This window comes from Narcine bancroftii, chromosome 2 (genome assembly GCF_036971445.1).
Source record: "Narcine bancroftii isolate sNarBan1 chromosome 2, sNarBan1.hap1, whole genome shotgun sequence".
Taxonomy (NCBI): Eukaryota; Metazoa; Chordata; class Chondrichthyes; order Torpediniformes; family Narcinidae; genus Narcine; species Narcine bancroftii.
In genome coordinates, this window is record NC_091470.1 from 354,008,866 (window position 1) to 354,028,431 (window position 19,566).

The 19,566-nt window shown below is 42.0% G+C and overlaps 1 protein-coding gene across 5 annotated transcripts in view; it reads right to left on the bottom strand.

Annotated features, from left to right (window-relative positions):
- lama1 (laminin, alpha 1) overlaps positions 1-19,566 on the bottom strand; it is a 336,199-nt gene that overhangs the window by 76,259 nt on the left and 240,374 nt on the right. For 4 of the 5 annotated variants that reach the window (XM_069922348.1, XM_069922349.1, XM_069922351.1 and 1 more), the window contains 5 exons: positions 18,089-18,251; positions 10,968-11,178; positions 7,674-7,790; positions 3,876-4,039; positions 2,092-2,230 (listed from right to left, as the gene is read on the bottom strand). In XM_069922348.1, the coding sequence (XP_069778449.1) occupies positions 2,092-2,230; positions 3,876-4,039; positions 7,674-7,790; positions 10,968-11,178; positions 18,089-18,251 (794 nt within the window). The remainder of the gene's footprint in view (positions 1-2,091; positions 2,231-3,875; positions 4,040-7,673; positions 7,791-10,967; positions 11,179-18,088; positions 18,252-19,566) is intronic. The other variant, XM_069922347.1, reaches the window with a different exon arrangement.

Genomic DNA, 19,566 nt, shown 5'->3' on the forward strand with positions numbered 1-19,566 from the left:
GAAAGAAGGAAGAATAAATAAATGAACAAAAGAGAAGAAAAATAAATTGTGTTGTTCAATATTTCATACTTAATTATTTTTGTACTTGTATCTTATCGCTTCAAGAGACGGAGCTCTGAAATTGGCGGTTTCTAACATGTATGGTACCCAAATTTGTTCAAATAAAGCATATTTGTCTTTTAGACTGTAGGTAATTTTTTCTAATGGAATACACTTGTTCATTTCTATCTACTATTGTTGTATTTTTAAGGTTGTTTCTGTTTTCCATGGCATCATAATGCACTTTTTTGCTGTTGTAGGTGCAATCATACTAAATATTTTTTGAACCCTGCCTAATTTTAGATCTAATTCTTTATCTTTTCTGTTGTTTAACAGGAAGATATTTGGGTCTTTTGGTATCCTATTTTTTGTTGTTCTATTTAATAATAGGTTTAAATCCTCCCAAAAAGTTTTCACTTTTGTACATGTTCAAATTGCATGTATTGTTGTTCCAATTTCTTGTTTACAATGGAAGCATTTGTCCGATATTGTTGGATTCTCTTTTTCTTTGGCTTGGCTTCGCGGACGAAGATTTATGGAGGGGGTAAAAGTCCACGTCAGCTGCAGGCTCGTTTGTGGCTGACAAGTCCGATGCGGGACAGGCAGACACGGTTGTAGCGGCTGCAGGGGAAAATTGGTGGGTTGGGGTTGGGTGTTGGGTTTTTCCTCCTTTGCCTTTTGTCAGTGAGGTGGGCTCTGCGGTCTTCTTCGAAGGAGGTTGCTGCCCGCCAAACTGTGAGGCGCCAAGATGCACGGTTTGAGGCGATATCAGCCCACTGGCGGTGGTCAATGTGGCAGGCCCCAAGAGATTTCTTTAGGCAGTCCTTGTACCTCTTCTTTGGTGCACCTCTGTCACGGTGGCCAGTGGAGAGCTCACCATATAACACGATCTTGGGAAGGCGATTCTATGCTTTTAACTTTTGAGGTGTAACATATAGTCTATGGAGCCAATTGTATTGTATCATATGAAACTGAGTATTTATTGTATTAATCATGGTCCCTGCACAGAGTTCCTTCCATGTTTCATTCTTTATTCGTATATTTAAATCTTTTTCTCAGCCTTGTTTGGGTCTATACATTGCTTCATCATTTTGCTTGTATTGCAATTTGCTATACTTGTTTACAATAATTTTTTTTTTACTATCGCAGCATCTGTCATTAAGTATTCATAGCAGCTACACTCAGGTAATCTTAGCCTAGTTCCCAACTTTTCTTTTAAATAAGTTTTCAACTGATAGCAAGAAAATATTGCACCATGTGATATTCCATATTTATTTATTTCCCAAAAAGCAATCTTTTATTCTTTTAATTTCTTTTCTAGCCCATTCCTTAAAAAATAAATTGTCTATTGTAAAACAAATTAGTGGGTTTTGCATTAGTTACATTTTTGGTATTTGATCATTTATCATCTTTTGCTCCAGATGTATTCTCTTCCATATTTTTAGTATATAATTGTTATGTTGCACCAGTTTCTCATCCCACGGTACTCTGTTAAAACACACTTGAGGGCAAATGCGCACACTCCTGCAAAAATGGGGCAACGTCCCACTTCAGCCTTACTGCAGAGACATATTTGAAAAAAATGGCCTGTTCCTGATATGCACTTTCAGCTTGTGCTGGGAGCACTTCCAGTCTGCGTCAGGAACATTTCTAGAGTGCGTTGGGAGCACTTCCTGCATGTATCAGGAGGATTTCCTGCATGGGTCAGGAGCAGGGCCTTTTAGAACCATTGTGGCTCCAACAACTGCAAGTTGTGTTTTGCAGCAACACGGGTTGGAGCTGAAACTGCACGCAAGCCAACAGAAATGTTAAATAATCTGAGCCACCGTCAGCTATCTTGAGTAAATCTTGTTATGTTCGCCACAAAATACAGATATTTCAACAGAACATTGCCGACATAATTAAAGATGTCTTAACTAAATCACAACATGTTTCCTTTTCTCCCATTTGCCACTTCACTACAAACAGGGAACATGTTTTTGTGGGCTAGCTTTGAAGCATGGTCAGACAATGACCAAGCTTATCTACAGTCCGCTCCAATGGAATACCTACCAACTTTAGAGCAGCATCAGCTTTGCTCCTCGCCTCCAAAGCCACGGCTGCAGTGTCTTCGATCAGTGCCTTGATGCTGGAATGTGTATTCTCCACCACAGTAGCATTCAGGGTCCCGTTCCTCACGGATGACAATGAACTAATCATAGAGAGTGTGACAGAGATGATTATTTAAAGTTCTTTGCATTTCCAGTAAAACCCCCAGTATATGGCACTGAGGGGGATTGGTAGATGGCGCATAGGTGAATCTGCTTGAAATTGCATGTTGAGTGGATTGACAAACTAACCACTGGGGGTGCCAATTTTAAACTTTCGTATCTTTTACCCATTTAATTTACACAATTCTTTTTCAAGTGAAGTTTATTGTCATCTGATTGCACAAGTACAACCCAGTGTTCTCCGATCCACAACCAGACAAACACAGGCAAATGCATAAGTAGGACAAGTATTCAAATATACAAATAAATACTGTTTCATGAACATGAGAGTCTCAGATGGTTAATGTAAGCAGTATCTTTTTGCCAGTTGCTTAAATTCTGGATAATGAGGATCTTACTGTGTTTTATTTTACATTTTCTGACCCTGTCATTCCTCCGAAATTCCTAAACATTTTTTGCCTGCGTTGCTCGTAGACTATGGCTGAATTGTGTTGCATTAACAAAGTACACTGCAATGAATGATCCTGATTCCTTTAATAGCTACTTCTAAATCGCTGACCTCCATTGCTACTTTCTCTAGAATGGGAGATATAGAGTGACTATTTTCCCTGGTGGAAGAATGAAAAAAAAGAGATAAATGGATTTATTGAGAAACTCATTAAATAAGAGTCTCTCAATCTGCCCTTTCAAGTGCACTTCTGAGATACTCCATAGGAGCTAGTTAGAACCAACATTTATTTACCTTGGGCAATGCAAGCGCACAGCCGTCCCTGTCCTCCTGAATACAAAGACAAACCTGAGAGATTTCCCTTTTCCCTCTATTTAATTCCATTAAATGCCACTGGCTGAATTTAGTGGTGGAGAACAAATTTTGGAGACCATCGGTCATTGAAGTGGCAGGTACAACAGGAGCTCTCTTTCAGAAAGATAAGGATTCAAGGATGAACTTTGTGTTGCTACAACAGCGGGGTTCTTGAGATGGAAAAAGACTCTTTTCCCAATATAGAAAAACATTTGGTATCCGGCACCTAGGGGGATCAGTAGATGCCAGATAAGTGTATTTTCCAGTTGGTTGAGATTGTGTTGTATGACTGGCGATCTAACAGCGAGGCGATTCAATTTTAAACATCCACTTTTTTTAACCTATTTATTTTTAAATGTTACTTTTTTTATTTATATTTAAAAATAATTAAAATATTTTTAAAAATTTAGACACACAGCATGGTAACACGCTATATTGGCCCACGAGCCCATGCCGCCCAATTGACCTACAATCTCTGGCACATTTTGAATGGCGGGAGGAAACCCACACAGACACGGGAAGAACGCTCTAACTCTTTACAGACAGCGTGAGATTCAAACGCACGCCCCGATCGCGAGCGCTGTAACAGCATTGCGTTAACTCTGCCGCCCACGGTATTCCTTGATTTTTTTTGCCGGTTGCTCTAATTCCACATAACAGAGGTTTTACTGCGCTTGGAAACATTTCTCCACAATACAAAATTATATAAAAAAATATTATCACTCCAAGATCACTTTCTTCAACAAAAATATCAACAGAATGTCACATGGATGGTCATTATCTGCAGTTCTGTTGCCAAGGAAGCCTATTTTACATGAACTGACCTGTTCAGCAGAGACCCAAGGTTACTGAGCTCTTCAGCATGTTCCTCTGCCTTGTAGACAAGGTTGAGCACACTCTTTTGCGTCATCTCCATCACCAGCTTGTCAATGTGTCTCCTCACCTGGGCATTCCATAAATCCAACTGATCATTGTGTTGCTTCAGAGACTGCAGTCATAAACACCGAGCAACAATTTTAACAAAAGTCTGGAAAACACACCAAGGTATACAAACCAACGCTGGTTTGTTCTTAAGGCACATCATGTCACCTGTTACGTCTCAAACCAGCAACAAGAGAAGCAATTCAAAAGGGTTAAATTTTAACTCTATAATTATTGATGGCTATTAACAATGTAATATCTTAACACAATTAATCCCACGCTAAGTATCTATAGCAAATATACAGATATCATATATTTATAAACAGTGTCTATGTGGAAAAACCCAGGCCAGTGTGTCCAATATTCGACAAGGAAAAATCTCCAAAACTCTAGGTCAGCCATTTAATTCAGTCAGTGCACAATACACAGACCAGAGAATTCAATCTCAAAGTTCAATGTCCAAGTTCAGTTCTTTAACTAATAACAAAGGATGTTGTAGTGAACGTTGGACAGAGAAATGATTGATGTTGCGTTGCAGTACACTTACAATCCTCACTTATGAGGCATGTGCATTTCACACAGCTCTCCAGCTGCCCTCTGCTGCTCCAACTGAGACTCCAGCTGAAGCTCTCCGCTTCACAGCTGGATTCTCCCTTTCTTGTCGAAAGTTCCAAGCAACTGGCGAGTCAGTACCCAGCTGTATCACAAGTTGCACAGAGTTCTTAGCAGAAATCCATCCTTTATAATGACAGTCCACAGTCCAAAAGGTCAGTCCATGGTCCTTAACACACCAAATACAACAAATCACATTTCTGAACAATAATCTCTGCCAGGTTTCCTGAAGCTTAGCATCAAGTAGATTGACTCTGATCACTGCAACTGTATTAAAGCATTGGTTGGGCTGCACTTGGAATATTGTGTGCAATTCTGGTTGTTGCATTACAAGTTTATTTTCATCTGAATGCACAAGTACTACCTGACGAAACAGTGTTCTCTGGTCCTCGGTGAAAAACACGCCAACACACAACCAGATATAACACACATATAGACAAACAATACACACGCAGGACAAGTCTTCATATATACAAATAAATAAATATTGTTTTGTGAATATGAGAGTTTCGGATAGTTAATGTGAGCAGTTTCATTGGTCATCCAGCATTCTCATTGCCTGTGAGAAGAATTTGTTCCTCAGCCTGGTGGGGGTGGCTCTGATACTCCTGTATCTCCTTCCTGATGGGAGCAGCTGAAAGATGCTGAGTGCAGGGTGGAGGGGTCCTCAATGATTTTGCGCATCCTCTTCAGTCAACGACCTCGGAAGACCATATCGATACTGGCGGGGGGGGGGGGGGGGGGGGTGGGTGGGGGAGGTGGTGGAGGGAGACCCAAGTGATCCACTCTGCTGCTCTTCGGCTCCTGTGGATTGTCCCCCGATCCATTTCTCTGCAGCAAATGCACCACACTGTGATGCAGCCAGCCAGGAGGCTGGCACAGAGACTAGGAATCTTTTTCCAGGGTAAAAATATCACAGGGTAGAGGGGTAAGATTTTTCCCACCCATATCGAATGGTCCTTGGAATGGGCTGCAAATGACAGTGGTAGAAATAGATATCAAAGGTTTAAAGGCAAAAAGGTTCCTTTTATTGCCACGTGATAATACATTAAAAATCCAATGTACATATAACAATTTACAATACGGAAACAGGCCTTATCGGCTCTTCTAGTCCGCACCGATTTATGTGAAACTCCACTAGTTCCACCTACCCACTCTCTACCTATAACCCTCCAACCCCCTCACATCCATGTACTCATCTAACCTCCTCTTAAAATACAGAATTGACCCTGCTGCAACTACCTCTTCCGGAAGATCATTCCACTCAGCCACCACTCTCTGAGTGAAGAAGCATCCTCTTGCATTACTCCTAAAGTTTTGCCCCCTAACCCTTAAATATATGATATACTTCAACTTGTGTCTGGTGTAAGGCAAACAAAGAGTTGCCATGAGCATTGCCTGGCACTGCTAACAATAGGAGAAAGAGAAGCAAAAGAGAGAAAAAGATATGACAGTAGTGTTTAAGAGGGGTTTCAGAAAGATACAGGGTATGGAGACCCAAGTGATCTTAAAAACTGGAATACTCAGTTTTAGTTTATTTTGGGTATCATATTCCCCTTGGACTTTGTGGGCCCAAAGGCTGCACTCTTCTATGTTCTATAATTATTATTTTTACAAATACAGCACAGTAACAGGCCCTTTTGGCCCATGTGCCCGTGCCATCCAAATGCATCAATTAACCTAGAAATCCTGTATGATTTTGGAGGGTGGGAGGAAACCAGAGGGCCCAGAGAAAACCCTCGCAGATACGCAGGGAACAGACAGCGGCAGATTTGTAATACCGTTGTGTTAAACACTTCGCTAATTGTGCAGCCCTATATAATGCAATGAGCTAATGTCACCAGTACGATGGTGGCTCAATACCCTCAGTTGAGTGATGAAATTCCTGTCCAGTGAACCCGTTTGAGCCGCCTACAGTGGAAGATATTGAAAGGAATGGGATTTCATTTGGATAGGAACTGCCCAAGGCTCACCTTGTACTGGTGAAGTCTGTAACTATCTCAGTAACACGTGCCACTGCCTGGATTTGTATATTTAATTGCAACCTGTGCAAAGCATATCCTTGAACATGGACATCAGAGTCTCACAAGGAGAGGAAAGCAAATAATTTGTTTATAATTATTTCCACAAATGCAAATTAAATTAAAATGTAATTATGTCAAGTAGATTCCAATTATGTTCTACTCAAATTGATGTCACTCCATCAAATAATTGAGCTTTCATAATTCACACAGGATCAAATCTGGCACATTTCACATTCTTTACAGGTTAAATATTAACTTGTCAAATGTAAAATTAATCTTCTGACTCAAGTGACAAGCATTGATTTAAAAGAAAATTACATCAAATGAAAACAACTCACTTTGTTGTAATTATCCCTGCCTCTAACACTTCCTTTGGCAGCTCGTTCCGCATCCCTGCCACCATCAGGTCCCTTTGAAGTCTTTCCCTTATCATCTCAAATCTATGACCTCTAGTTTTTTTGACTCCTCCACTTCTCTAAAGCAATTCTAGCATTAGATATCATCGTAAATCTTTACCTGTAGGTTTTTTACAAAGTGCACACTCAAACAATGACCTTTTATATAAGCAAGCTGTGTCAGAATTTTATATGTGTCAGAATTTAGTTCCAAGACATGCACAATGTTGGAATTACTCAGCATCTGCTCATATTTACAGGTCAGCAAATTATGCCTGTTCTCCAGGTCGGAGGACTGATAGCATAAATTTGTTCACATTAACTAGAATTTATGGGGTCAAACTTTAGAAAGGAGTACAACATGCAGATACCACTGCATTTCAGGCTTACCATAACTGAGACGGACACAATTCTACCTCGTTCTTCCTTGGCCACATTAATGCACCGCCTCATGACTAACTAAACATTAGGACTGGTAGAGGCTGCGGATTCAGTCTCAGTCCGCTGTCCATGTCAGTAACAGTGGGTTGCAAAGTCATAAGCAATAGGAGCAAGAGTAGGCCATTCGGCCCGTCGAGCCTGTGCCACCCAATTCAATGAGATCGTGGCTGATCTGATGATAGGCTCATTACCAGCGACATGGAAAAATAAATAAACGGTTGAAACTTACAGCTGTGCTGTTCACAATGCCCTCCATCGCATTTACAGCCTGATCCACCATCTTTCTTCCATCTTGGGTCAGGCTTACTGTCAGTGCCTTAATTCTCTTTATTATCTGCTGCTTCTCCTGGGTATAATAATGTTTGAAATCAATTACCACATTGAACAAAGCATACAAAATAAAATGCTCTTTCTAATATTAACTAATTTATGAATTAAGAATATTGTTATATTCTTATTGTGACAGGTTATAGATATGTTTTTGGGAGATAAATTGGGGCAGGCTTTTTAAAGTCATATTTAAATACTTCAAAACAGATCTTATTTAAAATACTGGAGCTCTGCTCAAGCCTGACAGGCCGGTTCTGAATTCCTTTGCAAAAGCTTTGAGGAGTGCCCAAGGGACTTCACTAATGGATTGTTGTTTTGAAAAGCAACAGATGAAAGAACTTAGAGGTTCGGTGCCGCAGGCCGTGTGAGTGCTGCTTGCTGTTCTCAGGGGGTCATGTGATTTTGCAAGCAGAGGGAGTCAAACAGGCTTTTCTTTGAGAGAAGAAAAGAAAGAGAGAGAGAGAGAGAGAGAGAGAGAGAGAGAGAGAGAGAGAGAGAATTCAGTTCTGCAGTGCTAGAGTTTAGCAGCAGCAGCTGGGACTGGAACAGGACAAGCTGGCAAGCTTGTGGAAATATCCCATTTTGGAAGACGAGTTGTGAGTGCTTAGTTCAGCCTGATCAAAGCCCTTGTGGTTCATACAAGAGGAGAGGACTGGCTGCCCAATGTTTCACTTGAAATAATAGAGACAAAAAGGAACTCTGAGGTGATCTGAAAGAAAGAGGTTATCATCTGGAAAACCCTGAGGGGGCAAGTTCCTTTGGCAAGACACTGATGTGGCTGATTAAAAGGGACCAGTTTGTGTCCAGGAACAACAAATCTCTATCTGAAAACCGACAAGAACCTTCCTGAGCAGTAACCATTTACCTTTCAAGCACGAAATCCTGGTGAACTTCATAAATGTTAAATTCTGTGCACAGTATGAGAATTGCCTGCAACCAGTGAACTTGGAGGAATGAGAAGTGAGATTGGACTGTGAATCAAAGAACTTTTCTGAACTTACATACATTACATACACGTGCGCTTAGAATTTGAAGGGTTAGTTAAGGCAATAGTGATAAGTTAAAGTGTGATTCTGTTTTCATGTTTCATGCTGGGTTTTGGGGTCCTCTGGGCTCATAACATTATTTACACTATAGTGATACTGGAGTGGTATCTCAGGGGCTTACTGAAGATAATTCAGTACTGAAGTCACTGGGTGTTTTATTCCATTTCACCCTGAATAATATTCGACAGATATTTACCCCTTGAACTAAGAACTCCTTATGACCAGGAAACCACTCGGGAACGGGAATAAGGCTTGTAATCTTAACATTTTCAGGAGTCAATTAAATTTTTTTGGCAATTTTCACCACTGATAGATGACATCTGGTAAATATTCAACAGATCCAAGTCTTCTGTCATCCTTGAGAACCTTGCTACAATATCCATGATTGTGTTCAGGAGGACAAGGATCTCCTCAGGTTAAAAAGCTAAATGCAGGATAATGCAATTTCATTTAATTCTCCACTCCATGGCCAAATCACAATTTGATTGTTAACTCTTTATCTTAGAGACAATCCATATACAAATCTGCTGGCGCAGCCTATGTGTTTTCCCAGTATAATTGTGTATTGCCCTCGATCCCAACATCTGCATACTTCCTTGATGTGCTCCAACAGTCTATAGGAAACCAATTTCACCATCACCGTGTGCCTTACTTACACCGTTATTCAGAGGGTATGATACTCCCACATTAAATGAAGCATCATGTAACAGGAAATAAAATCTGTTTGCTCACACCAGCTGACCCAAAACCTGAAGCAGATGGTTGAGGCAGGTGCTATTGCAATAGTTAAGAAATATTTAGACAAATACAGGGATAGGATATCTTTGAAGAGATAGAGGCCAAATGCCGGCAGGTGGGACTGTGTGGTGGGGGGGGTGGCATTTTAGTCGGATTGGGCAAGTTGGTCCGAAGGGCCTGATTCTGTGCTGCGAGACTCTATTACCTTCTATTCTGTGTTCACGTTAATTTTGCTAATAATTCCTCTTGCTCGGCATTACCAGGACAAGCAAAACCTCAATGAGGGGAGCAGAGTCCATGCAATTATAAACAACTGTAATCATCCCAAAGTCCATTTGAATAATGAAATCCTAATTATGAAGAAGTTAGTTTTATAATATCTGGGCATTGGAGAATAAAGTCATTGCTGGTTTCTTTCTCCTGTCTAGAGTGATTTGCAAAGGTACATGCTGTGGGTTCAAAATAGGCTAATATCACACTGATTTATCAGGTCCACCAGGACAACATATATCTAGAGTTTGAGGATTACCTGAACCATTTAATCCCCAAATAAACAAAACAAATTTCTCTGCTTTCTTGTGCCCTATTCCAGTTGAATGCCGGAATGTGGCCATTCCTCAATTTATTAAAATAGATGGGTTTCTGGAAAATATTTAATTGAGTAAATATTTGTAAATCGAAAGGTCTGGGTGAAATGTATTATGGAAATTTAAGTACAATGAATTCCTACTTTCGGACAGGGGGACACATTTCATTGTCGGAAAAAAAGCCTTTTTTTGAAATTATAGAATATTACAACAGGAACAGGCCCTTCGGCTCATGATACAGGGTCAAATACAATGCTAATTTAGACGACTCCCAGCTGCCTGCACATGATCTGAATCCCTCAGACCTTGCCTGCTCCCGTGCCTGTCTAAATGCCTCTTAAATGTTACTAACGTACCTGCTTCCAACACCTTCCCTGGGGTAACGTTCCAGACTGTCTGTGCAATAAAACTGGCCTCACAAAAATACCCTTGAAACTTTCCCCTCTCTGTCCTCCTGTATTTGACATTTCCACCCTTGGAAAAGACTCTCCAACTATCTGCCCTATATATCTCCTCTCATAATTTTATCTATTTCCATCAGGTCAACCCTCAGCGTTCAACAATCCAGAGAAAACATTATCTAACTTGAATGGTTAGATTTTAGCCGTAGATCTGATTTCTGCAGCCACCCCATCAGATTCTTTCCAATCATTTACTTAATCCTTTACATTGCAGGGAATATAACTGTGGGTCTGTAAAATTCAGAAGCAATGCCGAGGTATTTTAAAATCAAGGCAGGCTGATCCATTTGGATTCCAGTGGCAATCATCATGGTCCAGGGCCTATAAGCACCCCTATATTTTTGAATGATTTCTCTTCTACCTTGAGCTCTGCCAGGTTCCTCGAGATGCTGTGGAGAAGCCAGTTTGTTTCATTGGTCCTGCTGCAGGCTTCATTCACCAGATCCTGGGCTTCATGCAGCTGGCTGCTGTGCTGTACCAGAAGGCCCATCACCCGGTCTCTCAGCTCCCTCATTTCCTTACGAGGTTTCTGAAACTCCTTCTCAACCTGCATCAGCAGTCCCTCTGCAGCCCTGGTACGGAAAAAAAAGACATGACGGAAACTGGTAAACGTGAGGAGTCCGGCCCAATCGTCCTCTGATACAGGCTCCATGCTGCAGCATCACCCAAATTATTACAACACTTCCCATCCAATTCCACAAGATACAAGATTAGTGGCTTTCTATGCAACCCAACTGTAGAATTGCAAAAGGGATGCAGGGAAGGACTTCAGCTGGGAAGTGCCCAATCAAACCCCTGGAGCCTTGTGAAATAACTTGTCAAAACACCTCAGCATATTTTGGGCTGTAATGCGACGAATCAGTTTTCAATTGAATAATACTGATAAAATAAAGGGGTTTATCTTTAATAACTTCAGCTTCCTTTCTTCTAACTTTATATGGTGCCAAGGAGGAGCCTGAAAACCGGATGATTATTCAGAAGAAAGCTGGGCCTTGCTCAATGTCAATCTCACAACCCAACGTGAGAAAAGTTAATGCAGCACTGCAGATCAAAGCAAAAGGTGGATGCTGGAAGCGCTCAGTGGGGCAGGCAGCATCAATGGGGAGAGAAGCAGTCAAACGTTTTTGCTGAAGATCCTTCATCAGAATTTAAACAAAAAAGACTTTTTAGAACAGTACAGGCCCTTCGGCCAAATGATGGTTTACATAGGGGCCCACAGTTCGGCCCCTATGTAAGCCTACTCCACAGCAATCTAATCCTAACCCATCTCATAGCCATTACCCTCTATTTTTCTAACTTCCATGTGCCTGTCTTTTGAATGTCCCTAGAGCACCTGCCTCCACCAGTATCCCCAGCAATGCGATCCAGACACCCACCACTCTCTTGTGTAAAAACAACTAACCTCTAATGGCTTCCCTAAATTTTCCTCTTTCTTTAATTGCTGTACATGGGCTCTTGCAGTGCAGATCTTCACTGCCTACTTTCCCAGCATTGGAGCATTCATTATGCATTGCCCTGGCGGTGTGCAGATTTCCAAAAACAAGATACATGAACAGGTATGGGAGAGAGTTGAGATATGGTATCGAGAGAGAAATCAGGCATGGTAATTTTGAACTGAAGTGAATGGCTGATTATCCTAGCCCTGATCTATTTTTCCACGTGGTGAAAGCTGCTAAAAAGTTTTCTTTCCTGATGAGTTGAGGATGTTCTTCTACCTGCCTCTTATTCCACAGAAAGACCTCAACATGGGAATACAGCCACCACTTGTGCCTCATATTATTGACTGCACCGCATGTGATATCGGTATCATCACCTTCAACCTTCACCCCTACCCCTCAACACAGCTTCAGCACAGGTCAAACTATTCCTTCCTTCCCTATGCTCCCTCATTCCAATTTCAATGGGGCTTCCAAACGGCCAACACCTCTGGTTCTCTTGTTCACTTGGCCCACTGAAATTCATGAGTCAAGATTCCTTTATTGACATGCAATAGATCAGAAGCTGTATCAGTACATGAAATTTCCTTCTCTCTGTGAAAGCCAGGCAAAGAGTTGCCATGACCATTGCTTGCAGCCCCTTACAGAGTCCCTTCAGTCACCAAGTGTCTGTGGATTTGCCTCTAGCTCTCCCACAACCTCTGCAGCTGCACAGATTCCTGATCGATCCTTTGGTAACCTGAGCTCCCACTTCCAATACAATCCGGAAGCATTCAGTACTCAAGACAAGTCGGGAGCCCATCCTGCCCTCAGCATCCTCTCGAATCCCGGTTCCAATACCTGGCTCCTGTGAACCAACTTCCCGCAGCCCGTGCGAGTCGCCCAACTACAAGTCTGTGTGGGTCCTTCAGCTGCTGAGCCCCATGCTGGTTTATTGGCGTGGTCACCATCCTGCAGGGTTCTTCAGCCACTGAGTCCCTGCTGGTCCGCCACCATGGTCACCATCCACTGACCCATATTTCTATTCCCATTCATAATGTTACATCATAGAGCCACAACAGTAGAAATTCACCAAGAATTTCAGTGTCATTTTTAAAAACAATATATTGTTTTCATAAAGATGAATAAACAAAACATATTCCATCTGCATTGAATTCGTCCATCGTTATTGAATGAAGATCTACCGGGACCAATGCCTGAACAGGGCGCACAAAATCAGTGAACCGGTGCGGACTCGAAAGGCCAACATGGCCTGTTTCCACTCCGTAAATGGTTATATGGATTGATAACAATTAATAATATAGCAACTTAATTTAAATCAAAACTTGGCGGACGAAATAGAGATTGGTCTGGTGTGATGAAGTCAGGAGTCTGCAGAGGGACTTGGACTTGGAAGGGGGGGGGGGAGATGTATGTATGTGTGTGTGGGGCATGATTCTGGAAAGTCAATTCCCAAAGTTCAGTCTTAGAAATCCTGTGTTGAGACCCAGAACTTTTAAACTGGTCTTCAGAATTAATTATGAGGTAAGTGAAACTCAGATTCATCAGACTGACTTTAACTCATTAATCCTTGTTGAGTTGCTTTAAGAGAAATGACACAGCTCCCCTCTTTCCCCACTACATGCAGGGGAAACGAAATGAGCAACTTCCATGATGCTTCCAAACACCCAGGCAAGGGTCAGATGAAATGACCATCAAAATGGTCATGATCCAAAAGCAAGAATGATCTTGCTTCTTTTGCCCAGATATGGGTCAATCCAAAATGACCATTACAATGGTCCCAACAGATCACTGTTTCCCCCTGACAAGGAGGAAACAACAAAAGTGTCCATCTCACACGAAGTTCTTTACTTCTCTCTCTCTTGCAGATCCCTGGTTACTTATTATCAATCTTGCTTCTTCAAGTGTCTCAATCACATGACTTGCTTGATCAATACTGACTTTCAGTTTCTGTTTTAATTTCCCAAAAACATTACTCATAAGCATATGACTTCTTTCTGAACAGATGTCCTTTCTTAGGTAAACAATCCATTTGTTCTGGTTCTTAATTCAGACCATTAACTCTGTTCCCAGCTTCTACTTGAGGCGCCTTCTGTTGGACCAGAAGCTGTGGATGGTTTTGCTGCAAAAAGGTTTTTCTGATGAAATGTGTTAACCCTTAAACAGTGGTTACTAAATAAAATGTGAGCTTATAACAATTCCCAGGTTCACTTGTGGGTACCCCACCATAATGCCAAACTAGCTTGATGCACTGGAATCTAGAGACAATGGTTCTTACTTTGTTTACTGAATAAGGATAATGGAAAGGTCTGTGGAGAGTGCAGGTAGGTTAAAACAAATCTCTCTGAAGTAAGATGCAGGGAAAAAAAACAAGGGTATCTCTGAAATGGTGTCCCAGCAGCATTATTCTTCCTCGTTTCACATCTTTCCTGGGCAACATTGACAAGTACAGGAGGACATCTATTAAAGGTGAGTGGAGGGAAGTCAGAGGTAAGTTGATTTACTCAGAGTGTGGTAGGAGCCTAGAATGCACGGTGGTGGGTGGCAGATAGAGGCTGGTACAATAGGGACATTTAGGTTTCTTGGACAGGCACATCGATCTAAGGAAAATAAAGGGTTTTCGGTGTGAGGTAGCGAAGATTTACACTGCTGTGGAGCAGGTTTATTATATCCTAGGCCGAAGGACCTGTTCTGTGCTATAAAGTTCTAACTCCTTTGAAATCGTCTGCCATCTGGCTCTAAAGGACTTGATGAAGAGAGAGGATGTGCAAGACAGGATTAACAAGACAGGATGTGCTTGAGGTCCATGTAGGCGGCCCAGACACATCAACGTGATTCAGGGGCAGGATTTCTCTCAGTGAAGGCAAAGCTGACGCATCAGTAACAGGCACTTAATTATTCAACACATTTGGAATCGAACTCTTGATCAGTTCTCAACACACCAAACAAATTAATCAGTCTTGACTGTTAGAGATAGAGAATTTAGGTTAAAATGGCTTAAGTTAAAATGTGATGATTAATCATAAAAAGGGAAGCCAGAACGGACAGGGAGCTTACTAGCAGCCAAGGACAAAAAGTTCAGCTGGATATGTTTTTTTAAACATATCTTTTCATGGTCATAGTGAGAGACATGCAGGAGACAAAAGATTGATAAGAAGGGTGAGAAACAGAATTTAGTGTATGTAGTGTTCGCAGCGTACGTAACGAACTTGATAATTAAAAATGCAGTTATACTTAGAATGCTTTTGCAATACTAACCAATTAAAACAGTATTAATAAGAAGGGGAAGGGCAAACAATAAGGGTATAAAAATCAATGCACTGCATGTATCGGGGCTTAACTGGTGAGAAGCCAGTTGAGTCCAACTCTGCAGACTTGTAAATAAAGTTTGTCGTGTCATCAGTTTTAAAGAGACTCATGTGTGAGAAGTTTTATTTCTGACATTGACTAGATGAAGTAATGCATAACCTCACACTACATGCTTAGCGATCTTGCAAATCTGTCCCGTTATGACTGCAACTGACAAAACCTTTTAGGAATGGGAATTAATGACGAGGCTGGGAAACCGCTGTGTATTGTGTCACACAGCAAGGTCTTATCCTTTCTATCCTTCTCTCCTTTCCTCCACCTTCCCTCTCCATTCACAAAGACATCCCCCCTCCCCATTTACTGGGGTGCCCTCTCTCCCTTATCCACCTCTTACATCTTTCGTACGGGCCTGAGCTCTTCCTCCTGCCCCTCCCCCCACCATTTTATTAAGGCACCTGACTGCATTTAGCTCATACCTTGATGAAGGGCTCAAGCATAAAACATTGATTATGTATCTTTATCTTTGCTCTATAAAGTACACTGTTCGACTCGCTGAGTTTCTCCAGCTTTGTGCTTTTTAATTCAATTACTGCGTCTGCAGACTTCTGTGTTTTACTCCATTCTGCTGAAGCGTTTTCTTCAGAGGGCACGAAGGTTTCCTGACAAAGCTCACTGTGAGGCAACTGGAAAGTTCAGCACAGACTTGCTGGAGGGGTGGGGTCTATGTAAAGGAAAGTGGAATGTCATTGGATGGGATGGTTTGGTGGTGGAGACTTCAGGCTTTTCACAGGAAACAACACGCCTTGCTCTTTTCCCGAGGGGAGTAAGTTACTGAACTCTCTTTGAATAATTACAGCACAGAAAGCCATTCAGCCTATCACATCCATTCTAGATCGTATCCATTCCATAAATATGGGGCGGCATGGGTGGCGTAGCGGTTAGCACATTGCCTTTACAGCGCCATCGATCGGGATTGGGGTTTGAATCCTACACTATCTGTAAGGAGTTTGTATGTTCTCCCCGTGTCTGCGAGGGTTTTCAGTTTCCTCCCACCGCTCGAAACGTACTGGGGGTTTAGGCTACTTGGGTGCAAATTGGGTGGCATGGCTCATGGGCTGAAATGGCCTGTTACCGTATTGGATGTCTAAATTTTAAAATAAGAAAATGGCTTCCTTGTAGATCTCCTTTTGTCTTTCATCCAGATTGTCTGAGAACCACGTTCAGCCCAAAAATGTGCAGGTTGGGAGGTTGATTAGCTGTGGTAAATTGCCCCTGGAATGTAGGCGTCAGGTGGATCTTGGGAGGAGTTGCTAGGGTCGCGGGGTGAATTAAACATGTTGGCCTAGGATTCGTGTGGAATTGAGTTGATGGTTGGCAAGAGTTCGGTGAGCCGATGGGCTCTTTTCTGCCCTGACGAGGAGCAGTAAAGGAGAACAATCCAGTTTACTACACTGCAGAATTCCTTCATCCCTGGGAAACTGGCATCATGGGCATCAGTCTTCACTCCATTCAGGACATCTTCAAGAGGTGATGTCTCAAGAAAGCAGCCTCTATCGTCAAGGTCCCTCACCACCTAGGCCTTGACCTCTTTACTCTTTACTCTGCTATGGGAGCTCCTCTTGCCCTCAGCACCCTCACAAATCCCGGTTCTGTCGGTTGTTTGACCGTAAGTCGTTGACTTCCTGCAGCCTGTGTGAGTCTTTCAGCTGCAGAGTCCCTCGCTGGTCTGCTGCCATGGTCACTGCCCTGTTGGGTCATCTCCTCTGCTTCTCCTTCTCAATGGGGGAGAGGTGAGGTGGGGGTATTCTCCCCATTTCTAGTGCCCTGCGCCGGCCCACTGCACTGTAGAGAAATGGATTTTCCAGTTGATCTGAGGTCTCTAGGGAGAGGGTTTTGCTGGCTGTTTGTAGCAAGATGGTCAGAGTTCTGAAGGGGAATGGATTTTTCAGCTGTTCGGAAGCCAGCAGTGAGGTAGATTTTCCGTTGTTCAAAGGTCTGTTGGGAATGGATTTTCTGGCTGTTCGGAGATCTGAAGGGGATGGATTTACCGGCTGTTTGTAGGTCTATAGGGGGATGGATTTTCTGGTTGTTCAGAGGTGTGTAGGGGGATGGATTTGCCAGCTGTTCAGACATCTACATGGGGAGTTGTTGGTTGCTGCAGAGTTGCAGGCACCCTTTTTTTTTTGGACTTGAGCAAATACTTCCCTGGGCTGTTGGGAGACGAGGAGTATGGACAGAGATGGATTTGCCCTCTGTTGCAGGGCTGCAAACATTGTCTGCTGGGTGGGAAAGGGGCATTTCCGTATGTCTTCTCCATGCAACCCCTCATCCCTGAACTGCCACCACCACAGGCTGGGTCGGACTGAACAGAGCCAGGAGCACTGAGCACTCACTCCCCGAGACCGCGAGGCCAGGTGGAGGCCACTGCCTGCTCACTCTCCCCTCACAAATATCTCCGTGATCCTCTCCCACATGTGGGCTTTGCTGATTTCTGACTTACCTAGAAATGGGGTTATGAAGAGTCCTCAGACATCGGAACCCTTTTGCAATCTGAGGATTGCCTGTATTTCTATTTCCCTTAAGTGAATAAAACCTGCTGTCTTTAGCAAGCCTGGCCTTTATATAATCCCTGGCCACTGAAAGATGGTTGACTGAAACAGCTCAACAAGTCCCCCAGTACAGGTGCAACGCCAGTGAGGTCCCATTCCTATGAATTAATTAAAAAATAGGAACTCACTTTAGTTCAGCCACTGTAATGTCTTTCGATTGATTGAACCCTCTTTTTCTCATGGATTCCAGCATGTTCAATATTTCACGTTGCAGTTGACGCAGGCTGGTGTTGGAAAAATTGAAGTCAGTGCCCAGAGTTTCATTCAGGTGATTTGCTATGTCAGCAAGAGCTAAGAACAAGCAAATAGAACAGGTTAGTTCAGACAACTGGAAGAAAACTATTGAAACAAATCAAGAAGGTCATGTATCAAATTGAATTTTTATGTTTATAGAGACAGCTTTGGCTGTCTCTATAAAATATTTAGCTATTACATGGAAATCTGATTTGGTTTTAGGTATGAAAAAATAGCATAACGAAATGAAAGCTTGTATTCCTTTAGAAAAGATAACATACAATTTGAGAGATAAATATTTTTTTCTTTATTAAAGTCTCGAGCCCATATTTGAAAATAATTGGTGTCAAAATTTAATCTCTCAGTCCGCTTCGGTAGGAGCCGCCGTCCCCGTGGCCAAAAAGTTTGAATATGACTGTATTTGTTGATGATCTCCTTTTTCTTTCTTTTGTAGGTGGGAAGGGGAGGAGGGAGGGTATTAGTGAGGTGGTTGGGGAGGATGTTTTTTAAAAATAAAAATAAATTAAAAAATATATATATATATGTATATAAACAACTAATAACAGTATGTTGGCATCAATATATTGTAGTTAACTCTATGTTATGTGATTTTAAATTTTAAATAAAACATTTTTAAAAACAAGGTCAGTAACAACCCAGCTATTGAATAAGTTCATTCGGGTTGTCAGCACTAGATCAGAACCACTGCAATGGACACAGGTAGGTGCCCTGCTGTCATGTACTCCACCCTTGTTACTGATCTTGCAGGTAATAAACAAATTTAATTTAAAAAAAATTTAGACATACAGTACTGTAAACAGCCCCTCTGGGCCCACAAGCCTGTACCACCCAACTAAACCAAATTAATACACAACTCCCACAGATCTTGAAGGGTGGGAGAAAACCGGAGGAAACCCACGTAGACATGGGGCTATCGTACAAACTCCTTACACACAGCACCCGATTAGAACAAGGGCTGCTGGCGGTGTAACAGCATTGCACTAACTGCAACACTAATCAAGCCACCTCACTGCACTAAGCATGCTGCCTCATGTTTGTTCAGAGAGTTTTCCAAGCTGGAAACCTGCTTCTAGGTTTCGGACAACAGCTCATAACCAACCACTTCAGAGACTGTCTTTCCCCCCTTCATTTTAAAATAATTTCTGAAAATGTTGGCACTTAGAGCACAAAACCTAGTTAAACTGGATGGTATGTTTTACCACTGGATTTCCCTTGTTAACACTCACACACAGACTAAATGGGAAGAATGCTATGTTGCTTTTACAAAACTGTAGTATGCAATCTAGAAAACTTTCTCCTAAGCCTCATTGATATTTAACAGGCTATGTACAATCAAAAGTAGGAAACCATG